Source organism: Callorhinchus milii, unplaced genomic scaffold, assembly GCF_018977255.1.
Source record: "Callorhinchus milii isolate IMCB2004 unplaced genomic scaffold, IMCB_Cmil_1.0 Scaffold4, whole genome shotgun sequence".
Classification (NCBI taxonomy): domain Eukaryota; kingdom Metazoa; phylum Chordata; class Chondrichthyes; order Chimaeriformes; family Callorhinchidae; genus Callorhinchus; species Callorhinchus milii.
Window position 1 is genome coordinate 13,936,850 of NW_024704745.1, and position 15,580 is coordinate 13,952,429.

Sequence of the window (15,580 nt, forward strand, 5' to 3'; positions counted from 1 at the left end):
GATCCTGTGAAGCACTGTGAGATAACAATAATAATCCTTGCATTTGATATCGCACCTTATCACGTCTTCGAGACGTCTTAAAGCGCTTCACAGAATTAACAGTATATTTCGCGGGCGAAACCCAATTGCGCACAGGCATCCCCTCCGGCGGAAAGGCGCCGTGTCAGACGTTCAGCATGATTTGTTACAGTGGAAAACGTAAACTTGACACTTGTGCGGCCAAGCACTGAAACCGGGCAAGGCGTGGACACACGCGGCACCGCAGCCCGGCGAGGACCAGCGCTTCCAGGAGGGAAATCGTCCCCTCGTACCGGCTTCCGCTCCACCATCGGGGGCCCGAAGCTTCGGAACGCTCTCCCTCGATCCCTCTGCCTCGCCTCCTCCTTGGCATCTCTTCGACTGTGTTTATGAGCCCCTCCATCCCTCCCTCCCTCCCTCCCTCCAGGCTCGGGGTCAGGCTCTGCCGCCGTCCAGCGCTCCGTGAGGCCGCCCCGAGCGAAGGGCGGCGGTGCAAACGCAAGTTGTTGTTGAGACGAGAAGCTTAATAGCCGCCCCACACCAATCAGTTGACCCCACGCCCCCCCCCTCCCCCTCCCCCACCACCACCACCCAGTGACTCTCCCACCAACTCTCCTTTACCAAGATGGCCGCCGGGGGGAGGGGGCGCACTTCCGCTTCCGGGGCGCGGGTGGGTAAGATGGTGCCGGCGGCCGCCGTGCTCGGCGCGGTGGGGGTGTGGTGCGCTCTGTACTTGGCCGACTCGCTCCTCAAGGTGAGGCACCGGCACCGGGCACCGGGCACCGGGCGGGGCAGGTACCGGGGCTCAGCGGCGATGGGGAGACAGACAGAGACAGACAGACAGACATGTGCGGGAGGAGCGGCCTCAGCGGCCACTGAGCCGTCAGCACAGCCCCGCACACTGTACACACACTGTACACACAGCCCCGCACACTGTACACACACTGTACACACAGCCCCGCACACTGTACACACACTGTACACACAGCCCCGCACACTGTACACACACTGTACACACAGCCCCGCACACTGTACACACACTGTACACACAGCCCCGCACACTGTACACACACTGTACACACACTGTACACACACTGTACACACAGCCCCGCACACTGTACACACACTGTACACACAGCCCCGCACACTGTACACACACTGTACACACAGCCCCGCACACTGTACACACACTGTACACACAGCCCCGCACACTGTACACACACTGTACACACAGCCCCGCACACTGTACACACACTGTACACACAGCCCCGCACACTGTACACACAGTCCCGCACACACACTGTACACACACATACACTCTACACACACAGCCTTACATACACAGCCTCACATACATTGCACATACTGTACGCACGCCTCACAAACACAGCCTCACACACACAGCCTCACGCACAGTGTACATACACTGTGCACACATACTGTACATACACACTGTACACACTTGTGTACACACTAAACACACAGTACACACACAGTACACTGTACATACTACACACACTGCACGCATTACACACAGCCTCACACACTCTATACACAGCCTCACACAACACACACACACAGTACACGTAGCCTCACACACACGCTCACACACACTCTGCAGACATATTAATAATAATAATCCTTGCATTTGATATAGCGCTTTTCACGTCGGGAGGACGTCCCAAAGCGCTTCACAGAACACACTGTAAAGTGAATTGACCATATATTTGTGGGCGAACGCGGCAGCCAATTGCGCACAGCAATGTCCCACAAACAGTCGTAGATTGAAAATGACCAATTTATTATTGTTTTTGGTTTTGGAGGGATTATTATTAGGCTCTGTGTGGAGTAAGGAAACTTGCACAAGGTTTCGCCCTCTGCCTGGAATTGAACTCAGGTCTCTCACTTGCAAAGCGAGTGCTCTAACCACTGAGCTACAGGACTCCACTGTTGTACACACTGTACACACATACACACAGTGTACACACAAACTGTACACACACACACGCATACTGTACACATCTGTACACTGTACACACCACACACTGTACACACACACACTGCACACACTGTACACACTACACATTACTGTACACATTGTGCACAAACTACACACAGCCTCACACACTGTACACACACTACACACAGCTTCACACCCACAGCCTCACACACACTGTACACCCTACACACTGTATACACTACACACACACTGTAACAGCTTCACACACACTGTACACATATACATACACACTGTACACAACTTCACACACTATACACAGGCCCAGCCCCAAACACTGTATACACAGGCTCAGACACACACTACACACAGGCTCAACCCCATACACTATACACAGCCGCACACTGTACACACAGGCTCAGCCACACACTGTATACACAAACTCAGCCACACACTGTATACACAGGCTCAGCCCTAAACACTGTACACACAGCCCAGACCCCAAACGTGTACACAGGCTTGGTCATAAGCTGTACACACGCTGTACACACAGGCTCAGCCACATACTGTATACGCAGGCTCAGCCACACATTATACACACTGGCTCAATCCCAAACACTGTATACACACAGGCTTAGATGCACACAGGCTCAGCCACACAATGTACACACAGGTTCAGCCACACAATGTACACGCACAGACTCAGACATACACTGTACACAGCCACACACACTGTACACACAGACTCAGTCAGACACACTGTACACACACACACTACACAGGCTCAGTCATACATACTGTACACACACACACAGCCGCAGCTGCACACACTAGACGCAGGCTCAGTCATCTACACACACACACATATACGGGCTGAGTCATTGTACACACACACATATACAGTGTATGACTTACACACACAGTATCAGCTATACACACATGCTCAGTCACACACACATCAACACAGGTTCAGACATGCACATACACACAAACACACGTACAGGCTCCTTCAAACAGGCTCATACACAACATGCTCATACACAAACAGCCCATACACAAACAGACTCAGCCATTTACCACACACACACAAAGCCTCAGTCACACACACTCAGGCCCATACACTGTACACAGCCATACACTGTACACACAGGCTCAGTCATACACTGTACACAGAAACACACACACACTGTACACACAGGCTCAGACATACATACTGTACACACACACATAGAGCCTCAGCCACAAACACTGTTCACAGCCTCAGTCATCTTGACACACACATACAGGTTCCGTCAAAAAGGCTCATACAGCCTCATATACAAACGGGCCCATACATAAATAGGCTCATACCCAAACAGAGTTAACCATTTACCACACATGCACACACACACAAAGCTCAGCCAGACATACTCAGGCTCAGCCATACACACACCAGCAGGTCCAGCCACACACACACACACACACACAGGTTCAACCATCTCCAAACACACGCACACAGGCTCAGCCATGATGATATGGAATCCTCTGCGCTGGAAAACTGTAGAAACAGAATTACAGCAATATTTAACAGAGATACTGTAGGCAGATACTTGGATAGTAGAGTATAAACGGGTGTAGTGAAAGAATGGGGCTTTGGGATTAAAGATCTAGGAGGTTTTAAAACTGGTGTAACAGGTAAATGTCCTGAGTGTCCTCCTCCTGTTCCTGTTTTCCTCCCATTCCTTTGTCTATATGATCCTGTTGCCGTGATGTGACAAATTGAGATTAGTTGTGTTATGAGTGTGGATAATAATAATGATCCTTGCATTTGATATCATGCCTTAACAGGTCTTTGAGACGTCTCAAAGTGCTTCAAGATTTTCTGTGAAGTGGTCTGACTGTATATTTTGTGGGTGAAATTTTGTGGGAGTTATTCTTAAAGGATAAGGAAATTTAAAATTCTGGTTTATTGATATTTGTTGAAAATGTTACTGATAGCATTCCCTTTCATTGTAGTCATCGAAGAGTCTAAACACGTGGTATGAAGAATGGTTGGCATATCATGGAATAAATATTTCACCCTTCCATATACGTTGGCAAACTACTCTTTTCAATCGATTGTTTGGGAAGGTAGGACGATGGAAGCCTCAATTACTCTGTCTGTGGTAAGTTTTACTTTAAAATAAGACTATCTTTGTCCACCTCAGCAGCAGGCTTCGTATGGTTCATTGAGGTTTCAAACCAAAATTAGACTGTGCTTTTCGTAACAGAAGTGGGCTGAAATCTTCGTACATCATAAAAATATCTGTGGTTTTGGTACTCTTTGCTTGCTTCAGAAGGTGCTTGTGTAACATGTAATTTTATACCAACAATGCAACCGCATCAAATTAGATTACAACAATGTGCAAAAAAATAAGCATAAATTAACTCAAGATTATAGTTTTCCCTTAAAATACTGCACCCTGCAATTGGAACATACAATTATTTTTCATTTTCAGGTTCAATCTGGGTTTGGCATTTGGGGTGGTGACTATGTTTGCATCGATAATTCTTCTTGCAAAAACACTTGTCCAGACTTTGGCACTTATGACAGGAGAGACATCTACAGTTCAAAATGAACGCATTCTGCAAGTTGTGGTAAGTAATGTGCTTTGTAAAACATTAAGCTGCTTAGATGCGAAAATCTCATCTCTGTTTGTAGATGTACTGAATACAAAATTGTATATGCTAAATTTAATGACTGCAATTATTAGCCAACATAATGTGAGGATTGGTGCAGTAACTTGTGTTGAATAGTGTACTTCTGAATCCTTTTTAAAGGGGAGCCTTTTTAAGATTTTTTTTTACCCAGGACCCATGCTAACTATCTAAAGTGAGTACAGATATTTCTATTTCCTTGTGTACATGAGTTTTTATTTTAAATGGAAGGTTTATGTACAGTCAATTTTATTTTATTTCTTCCTCTATTCCCCCTTCCTCTCTCTGCCCCGCCCCCCCAAAAAAGTTGCCATACAGAAGTTTAATTGATCAGAAATTTGTTTCAGAAGCTGAAAAATGCGCCTCATGCATTTTAATAATCTTTGTATTTCATTTTACATCGTTTTACCTCTGAAATGGAACACTCTCTGCTTTGTCAGCTGCAACTCCACAATTCGTTTGTGGATACCTAAATTTCTTGGTTCTGTGAGACTGCAAAAAAAGTGACTCTGTGGTTGGATAGCCCTCCAAGTAAGAAAAGGTCATAAGTGACTTTGACAATTTGCAACAGATGTTTTCCTTATCTTTCTCCACCCCCACCCCTCTCCCCACACACACACACACATACACACACACCCACAGCATACACACATGTCCTTCCCGATGTATAATAATAAATTGGTCACTTCAATCCATGACTGTTTGGGACACTGCTGTATGCAATTGGCTACCGCGTTTCGCCCACAACATATACAGACAATTCACTTTGCAGTATATTCTGTGAAGGGCTTTGAGACGTGATAAGGTGCTATATCAATTGCAAGGATTATTATTCTTATGAGGTCAGACTTCTGCCAATGTCATTCTGAAATGGGCTTCTTGGAGTTGAGGAATCTGTGGGGAAGAACCAGATCGTGCAAATCTTCATGATCGTAGCCTTCACATTTGACTTAAAACACACTGTAGAAAACCAGTTTGCAAATCAAAACTATATTTACAATTTTAAATGTAAAATTCTTAAACGATAAAATTGTGCTCTTTAAGGTAAAAGAGAGAGCAACTGTAGGCTTCCGCTTGCTACTGCCTGTGATTGCACAATTGACACTGGGAACTCAGATTTGGGGAGCAAACCTGCATTCTGCATGACATATCGTGTGACTAACCACTGCAATCTCCAAAGAGCACCACATTATACGCTATAAATGTTATCTAACTTCAGTCAGGAGTGATCACTATCAGAGGATTCTAATATAACTTGAATTACAATAAAAAAATCAAATAAAGTTGGTGTGCAGATAGTGCACTTTTGAACTATTTATCAAGTGGCTTGAAGCTAATTGGGTGATCTGTGCAAGGGTCAAACATTTTAAGTCACTTGTGCATTGTATATTCTTGCATTCAGCTCTGCAGATTTCTCTTTTTTTCCCTCTGCCACTATCTCCCTCCCTTTAAAAAAGATGCTCCTTCTGTTTGACACAAAGCAAGTATCTCTTTATTTACTGATCAAACTGTAAGAATCTGTTGGTATATTTCAGTTCTTCAGAGTCTGCACTAAGTGGCAATTCATTCCTTAGATTAATTTAGTGTAGTGGAACAGCCTTTCAATTAGATTCAGTGTGGAGCCTGCCAAGTATCCAATTGCACCCCAAGGCCTTCCTTTTAATGCAGTACAGAGTTTCTTTCAGAACAGATCTGGGACCAACAACTGCTTACAGAGCATAGGGAAATATAATGTGCAATCTGATTTTCTGCTATTGCTGCTAATACTGAATTTGCTACATCCTGTTAACTTTTAACAGGTGCCTGGTATCAATCTGCCAGCCAGCCAGATGGCATATTTTTTCATTGCTATTCTCATCAGTGGTGTAATACATGAAATTGGCCATGGAGTGGCAGCCATCAGGTAAGGTTCTTATTCATCGTATTCGTGTTCACAGTTATTACCAAAGCTTTTTCTTGTGGTTTGCTAGACGACCTACATAGAAATCCAACGATGTGCTTAACATTATCCAAACCAGACTGAGGGTTCCACATATGCTTGCACCTGCACAAGGAAATTTCCTTTTGTTTAGAATGGAATGCTTATTCTCTCCCAGGAGGGATGTACCAAATTTCACTTATTCTGGAAAGTATTAGACACAGATTAGCAAGCTATAAAGACTCCAGTACATTGAGTTCCTGCTGGAGTTAAACCAACGAAAAGCACACATGGTATTTATTATGAGCCCTGTCCTCAAGTTTTGTGCTGCTTATCCAATGAATACCACCCTACTCATTAGGTCTTTGGCTTGTACATTTTGAAGTTTTAAGTTTTTTACAAATCTTTTCACAGGGAACAAGTAAGATTCAATGGCTTTGGTGTATTTCTTTTCATCATCTATCCTGGGGCCTTCGTTGACCTTTATACCAATCACTTGCAGCTAATTTCTCCAGTGCAGCAGCTAAGAATATTCTGTGCAGGTAAAAATCCTTGCAGCTTGTTATATTTAATAGTTCATACATTTTTACAACTGATTGATTTTGAAACTCAGTACAGACTGGCTTGTGTTCTTTATTGCTCACTTCCATACTTCGTAGACAAGAGAGAAAAGATCAGGTGGCAGAGAAAGCTGGAACACTGCGGAAAGCTATGTTTGGGGGCAGAGTTACTTTTGATCAGGGGTTTTGACACATGTAAAAACCCGTCGCCATGATAAAGAATGCCCAAACTAGACTGAGAGTTCGATAAATGCATAGCACTTCCCAGTAAATCCTGTGCAGTACCTCTGAGATGTTACGCCTAACACAAAAGGCGCTATATCAAATACAATTCTTATTAATATTAATAACTTTGGGTTTACATTCTGTGCAGCATAAATTATTTGCAAAATAAAGGTAATTCCAATATTGATAGTCTGTTTCGTTGAAATATTATCGAAAATAAATCAGTGAGCAGTAAAAATTGCTAACTGAAACTTTCAATAATAATTTCTACTTTTAATGCCAATAAAGTATTTATAATATGAGTCATTTACTTGCTTGTTAAAGCAATAGCTTGATGCAAGATATTCATTTTTTTTCTTTGCAGGTGTGTGGCACAACTTCATACTGGCATTGATTGCTCTAATTGTCCTTTACTTGTTGCCACTGTTCCTCCTCCCTTTGTACTACACAGGAATTGGTGCGCTTGTTACCGAGGTCCACGAGGTAATTAAATAACTAAACTAAACCGGCAAGTTCTGAATTCTTATGTAAATGTGATTTTGTGCCTCATGTATCACTTTGGGTAAAGCCATTTCATATTGCCACATTAACTTCAATGACTAGTTCAGGAAATTGTGAAGCACAAAATTGGGTTTGCAGCTAACTCAGGAACTATTTCAAGTGGATGAAATTTTAGAAAAATGGTTTACACTAAACTAATAACTGGCAAAAGAAATTCGATAAACATAAAAGCAAGCTAATATATTTAGGAATAAGAAACACATGTACTCCATATTACCGATAGAACTTGTTTTCATTAATAGAACTTACCAAGAGGGAAGCTGAAAAATTTAACCCAAAAATAACTGGAATAGGTTAATAGGAAGGATAACTGAAACTCAACAACAAGTTGCATTTATAGAGCACCTCTCACACAAGGTAGAGTCTCAAAGCGCTTGACAGTGGTAGAGCACAATGCAGAGCCAGTGGGAGGGGGGAGGTGATCATAGCCACGGTCGAAGAGGAAGGTCTTCAGGCTTGACCTGAAGATGGGAAGGATGGGGCAAGGCAGCGGGATAGAGGCAGAGTGTTCCAGAGTTTTGGGACAAAATTACTGAAAGCACAGCCACTGATGTAGAACGGATAGTGGAGTCCTGTAGCTCAGTGGTTAGAGCACTCGCTTTGTAAGCGAGAGACCTGAGTTCAATTCCAGACAGGGCGAAACCTTGGGCAAGTTTCCTTACTCCACACAGAGCCTAATAATAATCCCTCCAAAAAACCAAAAACAATAATAAATTGGTCATTTTCAATCTACGACTGTTTGTGGGACATTGCTGTGCGCAATTGGCTGCCGCGTTCGCCCACAAATATACAGTCAATTCACTGTACAGTATATTCTGTGAAGCGCTTTGGGACGTCCTCCCGACGTGAAAAGCGCTATATCAAATGCAAGGATTATTATTAGTATTATTATTATGACCTGAGGGACAAACAGAACGCCGGAGCCAGTTGAGCAATGGCAGAGGGTAGCAGCAATGGATTGGGGAGCAGGTCATTTGAAAGACTCATTTGAAAAACAAATTGATCCAATAATGGGAAAACATTACACAGAATTACATAGAATATACAGCACAGAAACAGGCCATTCGGCCCAACTGGTCTGTGCCAGTGTTTATACTCCACATGAGTCTCCTGCCTTTTCTCAACTAAGTCTATTAGGGTGGGTACAGTGAAAAGATAGGATCAAACAGACCAAAAGGCCTTCTTCACCTGAAACAATTTTGTGTTTTTTTGATCGTTTGTACCAACAACATGGGACAACGTTCCTCAATCTTTTCTTGGAGCTAGACAAAGTATACAAGGTGCATACCTACCAATAGAGGAGAGGGTTTTTTCCCCTAGAATAATATGTTTTTCACATGTCTACTTATTTTTTACTTAAACAACTCATTCTGTTTATTTGAGTCATGCAAATTGAATTTCCAATTTGGTGAGGTGATATAATTCATAAATTTTAGGGTATAGTATTATACTCTTGGAAATCATATTATTTATTCAGCTATATTTGCCTTATGATTTACAGAATTCACCTGCCAGTGGACCCAGAGGACTATTTGTAGGGGACATTATTAAATATGTTGAAGACTGTTCAGTCCATGACGTGGAAAATTGGCACAAATGTTTTGAAGACATTTCTTTGAAACCTCAGACTGGATACTGTATTAATGAAGAAACACTACGACACCTGAACTCTATGGGACGAGGTATACAAATGCAATATTTGGTTGAGTACAATATATTCTAATGATATACTGTATCTGATGTTCACTTCTACCTTTACTACGTCACATTACTTGGGATGGCCAAATAAATGTAAATTTGCAACATAACTGCATAAAATCCCCAGCCTGAAAGATAAGATAGTATACAGTCCTGGTATATTGAAACTGGAGACCTTAACCTTTCCTGAGTAAAAGCTGATTTAGTAATCTCTTGTCTGGATTACTACCCAACTTGCAGGAAGGAGAGGCAGATAATGTGTGTGACCCTCAGGAACCTTAGTAAGCTGATCTATGCATTATTTAATTAAGATGCTTGCATGTGGCACCTCACCCTCCAATCATCCTCCTGATAAGGAGATTTCATGCTGAGGTTTAGATGAGCCTTTCATCAACCAATAAGTGCAGTAAAAAAACAAGTGAATGCGAGACTTGTGTGTTAACATACAACAAAGGTAGAAATGACTTGCAGCGTGCAATCTAATATACAATCTTGGTGACTGATATTTAGATGTCTTCCTGGAGCACAAACTTCATCTTGTCAAATGCGTAACTAGCTCTTCTAATATTTCTTATTTTAATGGAGTCAAATGAATTAAAAGTAGTACACCAGAACTATAATGCTAGACTGTAACAACTGCTTGTTGTATAGTAAAATGATTGCCTCTATTTTTTCTTTCCTCTGCAGCATACAGAAGGCTTGATGGTACCATGGAATGTTGCAGCAATAACAGCCTTGTGGATATTTGTTTTTCTTATAGCAACAATTTAGACAGCCATCTGGTAAGGAACATAGAACCTAACTATGCCACACTAAAAAGGTGTTTACCGAATGAAAAATATTTTTATACTATGGTCAAGATGCACGTCTATACTGAAGTCTCATTTTTATGGATTAGTAAATGCAGAAAAAAGTTAAATGTAAAACATTATGTGTTGGGTGTCAGCGTAGTTCAGTTGGAAGACATGCTTGCCTGAGTCAGAAAGTTGTGGGATTAACCCCTATGTTGAATCTTTGAACTTGCACTCGAGGCTGACAATCCTGCTGGGATGCTGCATCATTGGAGTAAGAAAGAAAGCGAGTAAAGAGATTAAAATATGCAGTTTTAAGAAAGAAATTAAAGTATACAGAAGATAATTTATCTTGGAATACAGTAAACCCCTGGCTTACTCTCTGGAATTCATACTGAGCCAAACCAGGCTGAAAACAGGAAAAATTAAAAAAAAAAATCTGCAGACCCTCATGTAGACTCTGGCTGGCCCATCCACTCTCTTTGCACACTTCCCCGCCTCACGATCCTTGCTGACCTTCAGTGGCCAGGGACATCGACTTTGACTCAGTTTGAATCCTACAAATTTTAAAAAAAGCTTATTTGCTGTTTTCTGCTTGTGGGAATTAAACAATTACATTGCCGATAGTGGCATTTATCGGCATTTTTTGGCACTAAAAAAAGCCAATAAATGCTGATAAATACTGGTATTGTAATTACATTTAGCCATCAAATGTTAATTACATTTGACTGGATTACTCCCCCACCCCACCCAACCCGTTGGTCTGGTTAGCCACGGTTTAAGTGTATGTAGAAAAACAGTATATATAAAAAAAACGAAAGGTGCCAACAGGCAAGCAGAATTGAAGTATTGCATTTTTGTTTCATGGGTAATCACAATTCTATTTTAAGTGTTTTGTATTTTAGGTTTAATATTATGGAAAAAAGCTGTCAGCTGTCTGTTCCTTCCATTTGAGTAGCTATATCACCGTAATTGGTGTGTGTCAGGTTCCATACATAAACTCAAGAAAACTATCCAGCTGGGGAGACCATTCTTTCCATTGTTGGATCCATTGCTGTTGACTTACAGGACTTATTGTGTTCTGCCACCTTCCTAATACTTTTTCTGTTTTTTTCCCATTTGTAGTATGCTTGTCTGCCTGCCAGAAAAGCCATTGAATCTAGCCAGATTTGCCAGACAAACATGGATTGTCAGAAGGAGTTTGTCCCGAGCCTATGTGTGAAACCCTCTCTGGAAAACCAAACCAGATTGATCCGAGTCACACATTCACCTAAGATGGCAATGTTGTTTGTAGGACATCCGATCCATCTTCAGTATGCAGGTCTGTAATATGAAATGTGTTCTGAAAATATTTGATATTTATCAATAAGATATAATGCTGGTGTAAGCAAATTGGATGGGTTAGGCCTTTTTGTACTAGAGAAGAGATGTTTAAAGGAGGACCTAATAGAGGTGTTCAAAAAATATAAAAGGGTTTGATAAGGTTAGCATAAATAGGTTTTTCCCACTTGTTGAGGATTCTGTAATCAGGCGACACAAGTACAAGATAGCAACTAGGTGGAGACTCATATGGAGAATAAACACCTGGCATGGGCTAGTTGGGATGAATGGCCTGTTTCTGTGATGTACAATCTATGTAAATCTAGTGTGTGTCTGTGCTCTGCAGGGTATGTAAATCTTAATGTACATAACCAAATCATGCAAAAACTGGAATTCCAAAAATTTCAATGGAGGTTTGGAGAGGAATTATTGTATCTAAGTCTGGGAAATATTTATATTCCAGAACCACAACAATTTCCATTGACACATATCCCCCTTTCACGTCGGAAGTGCATCTCAATATGCTTTGATTGATGATTGGGAGACCGAGTGTGGAGTAAGATTGGGGAGATTTATATTAAATGAAAGTAAATAGCCAGTTTTAACACTTGCATGTTTGATTTGATAGTTAATTGTTTTCTATGATGGTTGTATTCAGCATGTGTGTGTTATCACAATTTTGTTGCAGTAAGAATGACACATCTTGTGCTTTTGGTAATGTTTTTTATTTCCCTCCAGTGAGCCTTACCAATTACATGCCACGATTCAATTTTCTGCACCTGGACTTTCCTGTGGTGATTGAAACATTTTGCAAGTATCCTTTTTTGTAATTCATACACCAAGCCTGTCGGGAGAGAGGAGTAAGTGCCGAACAGCCATTCACAATAATTTTCCTTATTGGGCAGCAAAAGCTCTATAAGATTTGCCTAAGCACTTTTAGAGACATTAAACTGTCATGAGATATTAAACCCTTGTTTAAAAATCCTTAGTATCTTATTTCCTTTCCAGTATTTCAGTTTGCAATTTTTTTTAATGATTAACTTAATTGTTTCACAATCACCACTGTTTGGTGTTAAACTGCAATGCAAAGTTTGAGTATGCGGTACAGTATTACCAGCCAAAACTGACTTAACACCTGAATTCCAGTTTCAAAACTGCAATACATTTGAACATAATACTTAATTATTGTTGAACAACCTTTTCCACATTTCATTGGAAAGTTGCAGAAGTGAATTATGGTTAGACAGCCAAGCAAATTTGGGTTAAGTTTCCCTTTTTATTTTCATTGGTTTATCAGTAGTTAAAATAACCTTTCCTGGATATAATGAAGCATGTAATTTATAAATTATTCTAGTTTAAGTGAAATAGCATACTTATGAATCATTGTACATCATGCATTATTCTCCATTTCCTTGACCTCACAATACCAGATACCTACTTTCACTTTCTGGAGCCCTAGCTGTCATCAATGCAGTCCCCTGTTTTGCTTTAGATGGACAATGGATGTTGAGTTCCTTTTTAGAAATTACTCTTGGATCTCTCATTGTAGAGAAGCAGAATCGTGAACTTGTCGGTTTTTTTATCTTGTTACTTGGCAGTGCTCTCTTAGCTTCAAATGTGGTGTTAGGGCTTTGGATGGTTACTGCCAGGTAGCAGATTAAACATGTTCAGGACTAATGAGTATATAATTATCAAATTCAGTACTGCACATTGTAAGATATTTCAGCTTCTGGGTCCAAGACAGCGATGAAACTCATATAATGCTCTTTGAGAGTGAGATAATTTTCCAAACTATTATTTTGGATCTCTCATTGAGCAAAAAATTCCTGTAGAGTAAGTATTTTAAGCTTTCACGATTTGTTGTTTATAGGGCAAGGAACCACTCAATACTTAGTTTGGTGATCTACTAGTTAAAATTGAAATGCACCAATTTTAAATGCAACTGCAGCTGATGTAACCTTTTGCAGTAATGTTGAGAAGTGTAATGCGAATAGGGAACCTGATATCAAAGTGTCCCTGTAATTCAGTTTTTTTTTAATTATTAGTTTAGTTTTGAGAAACGTGAAATTTGTAAATCAAATCTGAAGCAACTGTAAACTGCTTTTGGTCGTGTCTATAGATGATGAAACTGTACTGTACTGTATGGTACTGTGATCTGTGTTTTATTCATGGTACTCACAACTGAAAACGTAAATGTCACAAAATTGCTTATTCAAGGACTTGTCAACCATATCGTGTCTTGTATCATAAATATGGGAAGATCTTTTGATGATATTCATACTTATCCTTGCATGTATTGGAATGGATCATTATTTCAATAATTACCATGAACTACCCAAGAAAACCCTGCTCTTGGGGAAAGCTCTCAGAATTTCATTAAAATTCTGGGAATGTAATTTTTTCATTAAAAATATTTTTGAAAGGATAATACTATTATGGAATAAGCTAAATACTGTGTGTTTAAGCTTGATACTTTTTGCATTTTAGAGTGAAGTTTGGGGTAAGCATTCTTAATCATGGAATGCAATTCAAATATTTCAAATATAATATTCTCCGTGTTTGCACTGGTTTCCATCATTCGGATTAGTAGCAGGAGTATAGAGAGATGGACTGTAGATCAAGTTTATTTATGTATCTGAATATTTTAAACTCTTAAGGCTTTATGTTTTTTTAAAAAAAGTTTTTATTCCTGTAAAAAGCATTTGTGTTCATGGTAGATCAGTTCCATGATGTAATTTGCTTTTTTATTATACAGCTGTTTTATATCTATAGTACAGTACTGTGTTGTGTTGCATTGCATGATAACAAATACATTTTACCCACCACAAATTTTTATATTGTTCTCCCTGGAGACCAGTTGTTTTTCTTCAGTTTGTATTGTGGATTGAGTTGATTATTTGTGACACTGTCACGGTTGCATCTGGATCGTTTAAGTAGCAAAATGCATTTACTTGAACTAAGACAACGTGGAGAGTTCACTCCTTCTTCTTCCTAGACAATAACATACTCAGCGTATCAAGTGGACAGTTAAATGTTTACGTGTCACACTGAAGGTGCTAAAACTCCAATCTATGTTGAAGGATGTAAAGCAGGCAATCGGTCAAGTGCAATATTAATGCAGTGATTCTATCCTACTGTGTTTGCAATGATTGTATTTATTAGATCTGTTTGAAATGAATTTGAATCATACTCTGTTTTGTTGCTGCCACGTTTGTTGATTGTGTCGATGTAACCAGTATCTTATCTTCATTTTTCTGACTGAGACAGTAATACATTCTCTATTTCAATAGCATTCTAAAAAGTATTTTGTGCAATGGTTAATCTGGTTTCTAATCTGATGAGGTAGCCAGCAGAATATTGGTCAATGCGAGCATGAATTTTAGAGCTTCAAATGAGTTCCAGTCAATGTATACGAGGTCTGTTTTATCTTTGGTGTGCAAAATTCATGTTTTCCATAAAGGCCATTATTGATTGAAATAAAACAGACTATTCTTTTTTAAGGAGTTGACTCGGGAGTGAGAAATATCTGGTAATGTGTGCTAGATTCGGTCTGCAACTGACCCCAAATGCAGAAGCATATTTTGTAGCCAAGTATTAAACAAGTGAAAAGGGTGTCTACAACTGCACTACAGATTAATTATTGTCTTACACAGAATAATAGATGAATAATCCTTTTTTTTTAGTAGACTCTATGCTTCTTTATTTTAGAATTTGTGGTGCGTAAGATTAATTGACACACTTGATGGATATCCATATTGCATGATCAAGAGCTGTTCTTTAAGACATAGCCTTTCTTTTCCGTGTTAGTTCCTTGCAGATGGACACCATGTACTGAATGGGCAAGCAATGGGTTTTC

General features: G+C 40.3%; 1 protein-coding gene across 1 annotated transcript; it reads left to right on the forward strand.

The window, feature by feature from the left end:
- The first annotated feature begins 685 nt into the window (after positions 1–685).
- Positions 686–15,206, forward strand: mbtps2 (membrane-bound transcription factor peptidase, site 2). Its single transcript, XM_007910586.2, has 11 exons — positions 686–772; positions 3,971–4,119; positions 4,453–4,591; positions 6,451–6,554; positions 6,984–7,111; positions 7,719–7,837; positions 9,417–9,597; positions 10,301–10,395; positions 11,530–11,725; positions 12,463–12,538; positions 13,155–15,206. The coding sequence occupies exons 1-11, from the start codon at positions 698–700 to the stop codon at positions 13,375–13,377; spliced, it is 1,485 nt and encodes a 494-aa protein (XP_007908777.1). The 5' UTR covers positions 686–697; the 3' UTR covers positions 13,378–15,206.
- The last annotated feature ends 374 nt before the right edge of the window (positions 15,207–15,580 follow it).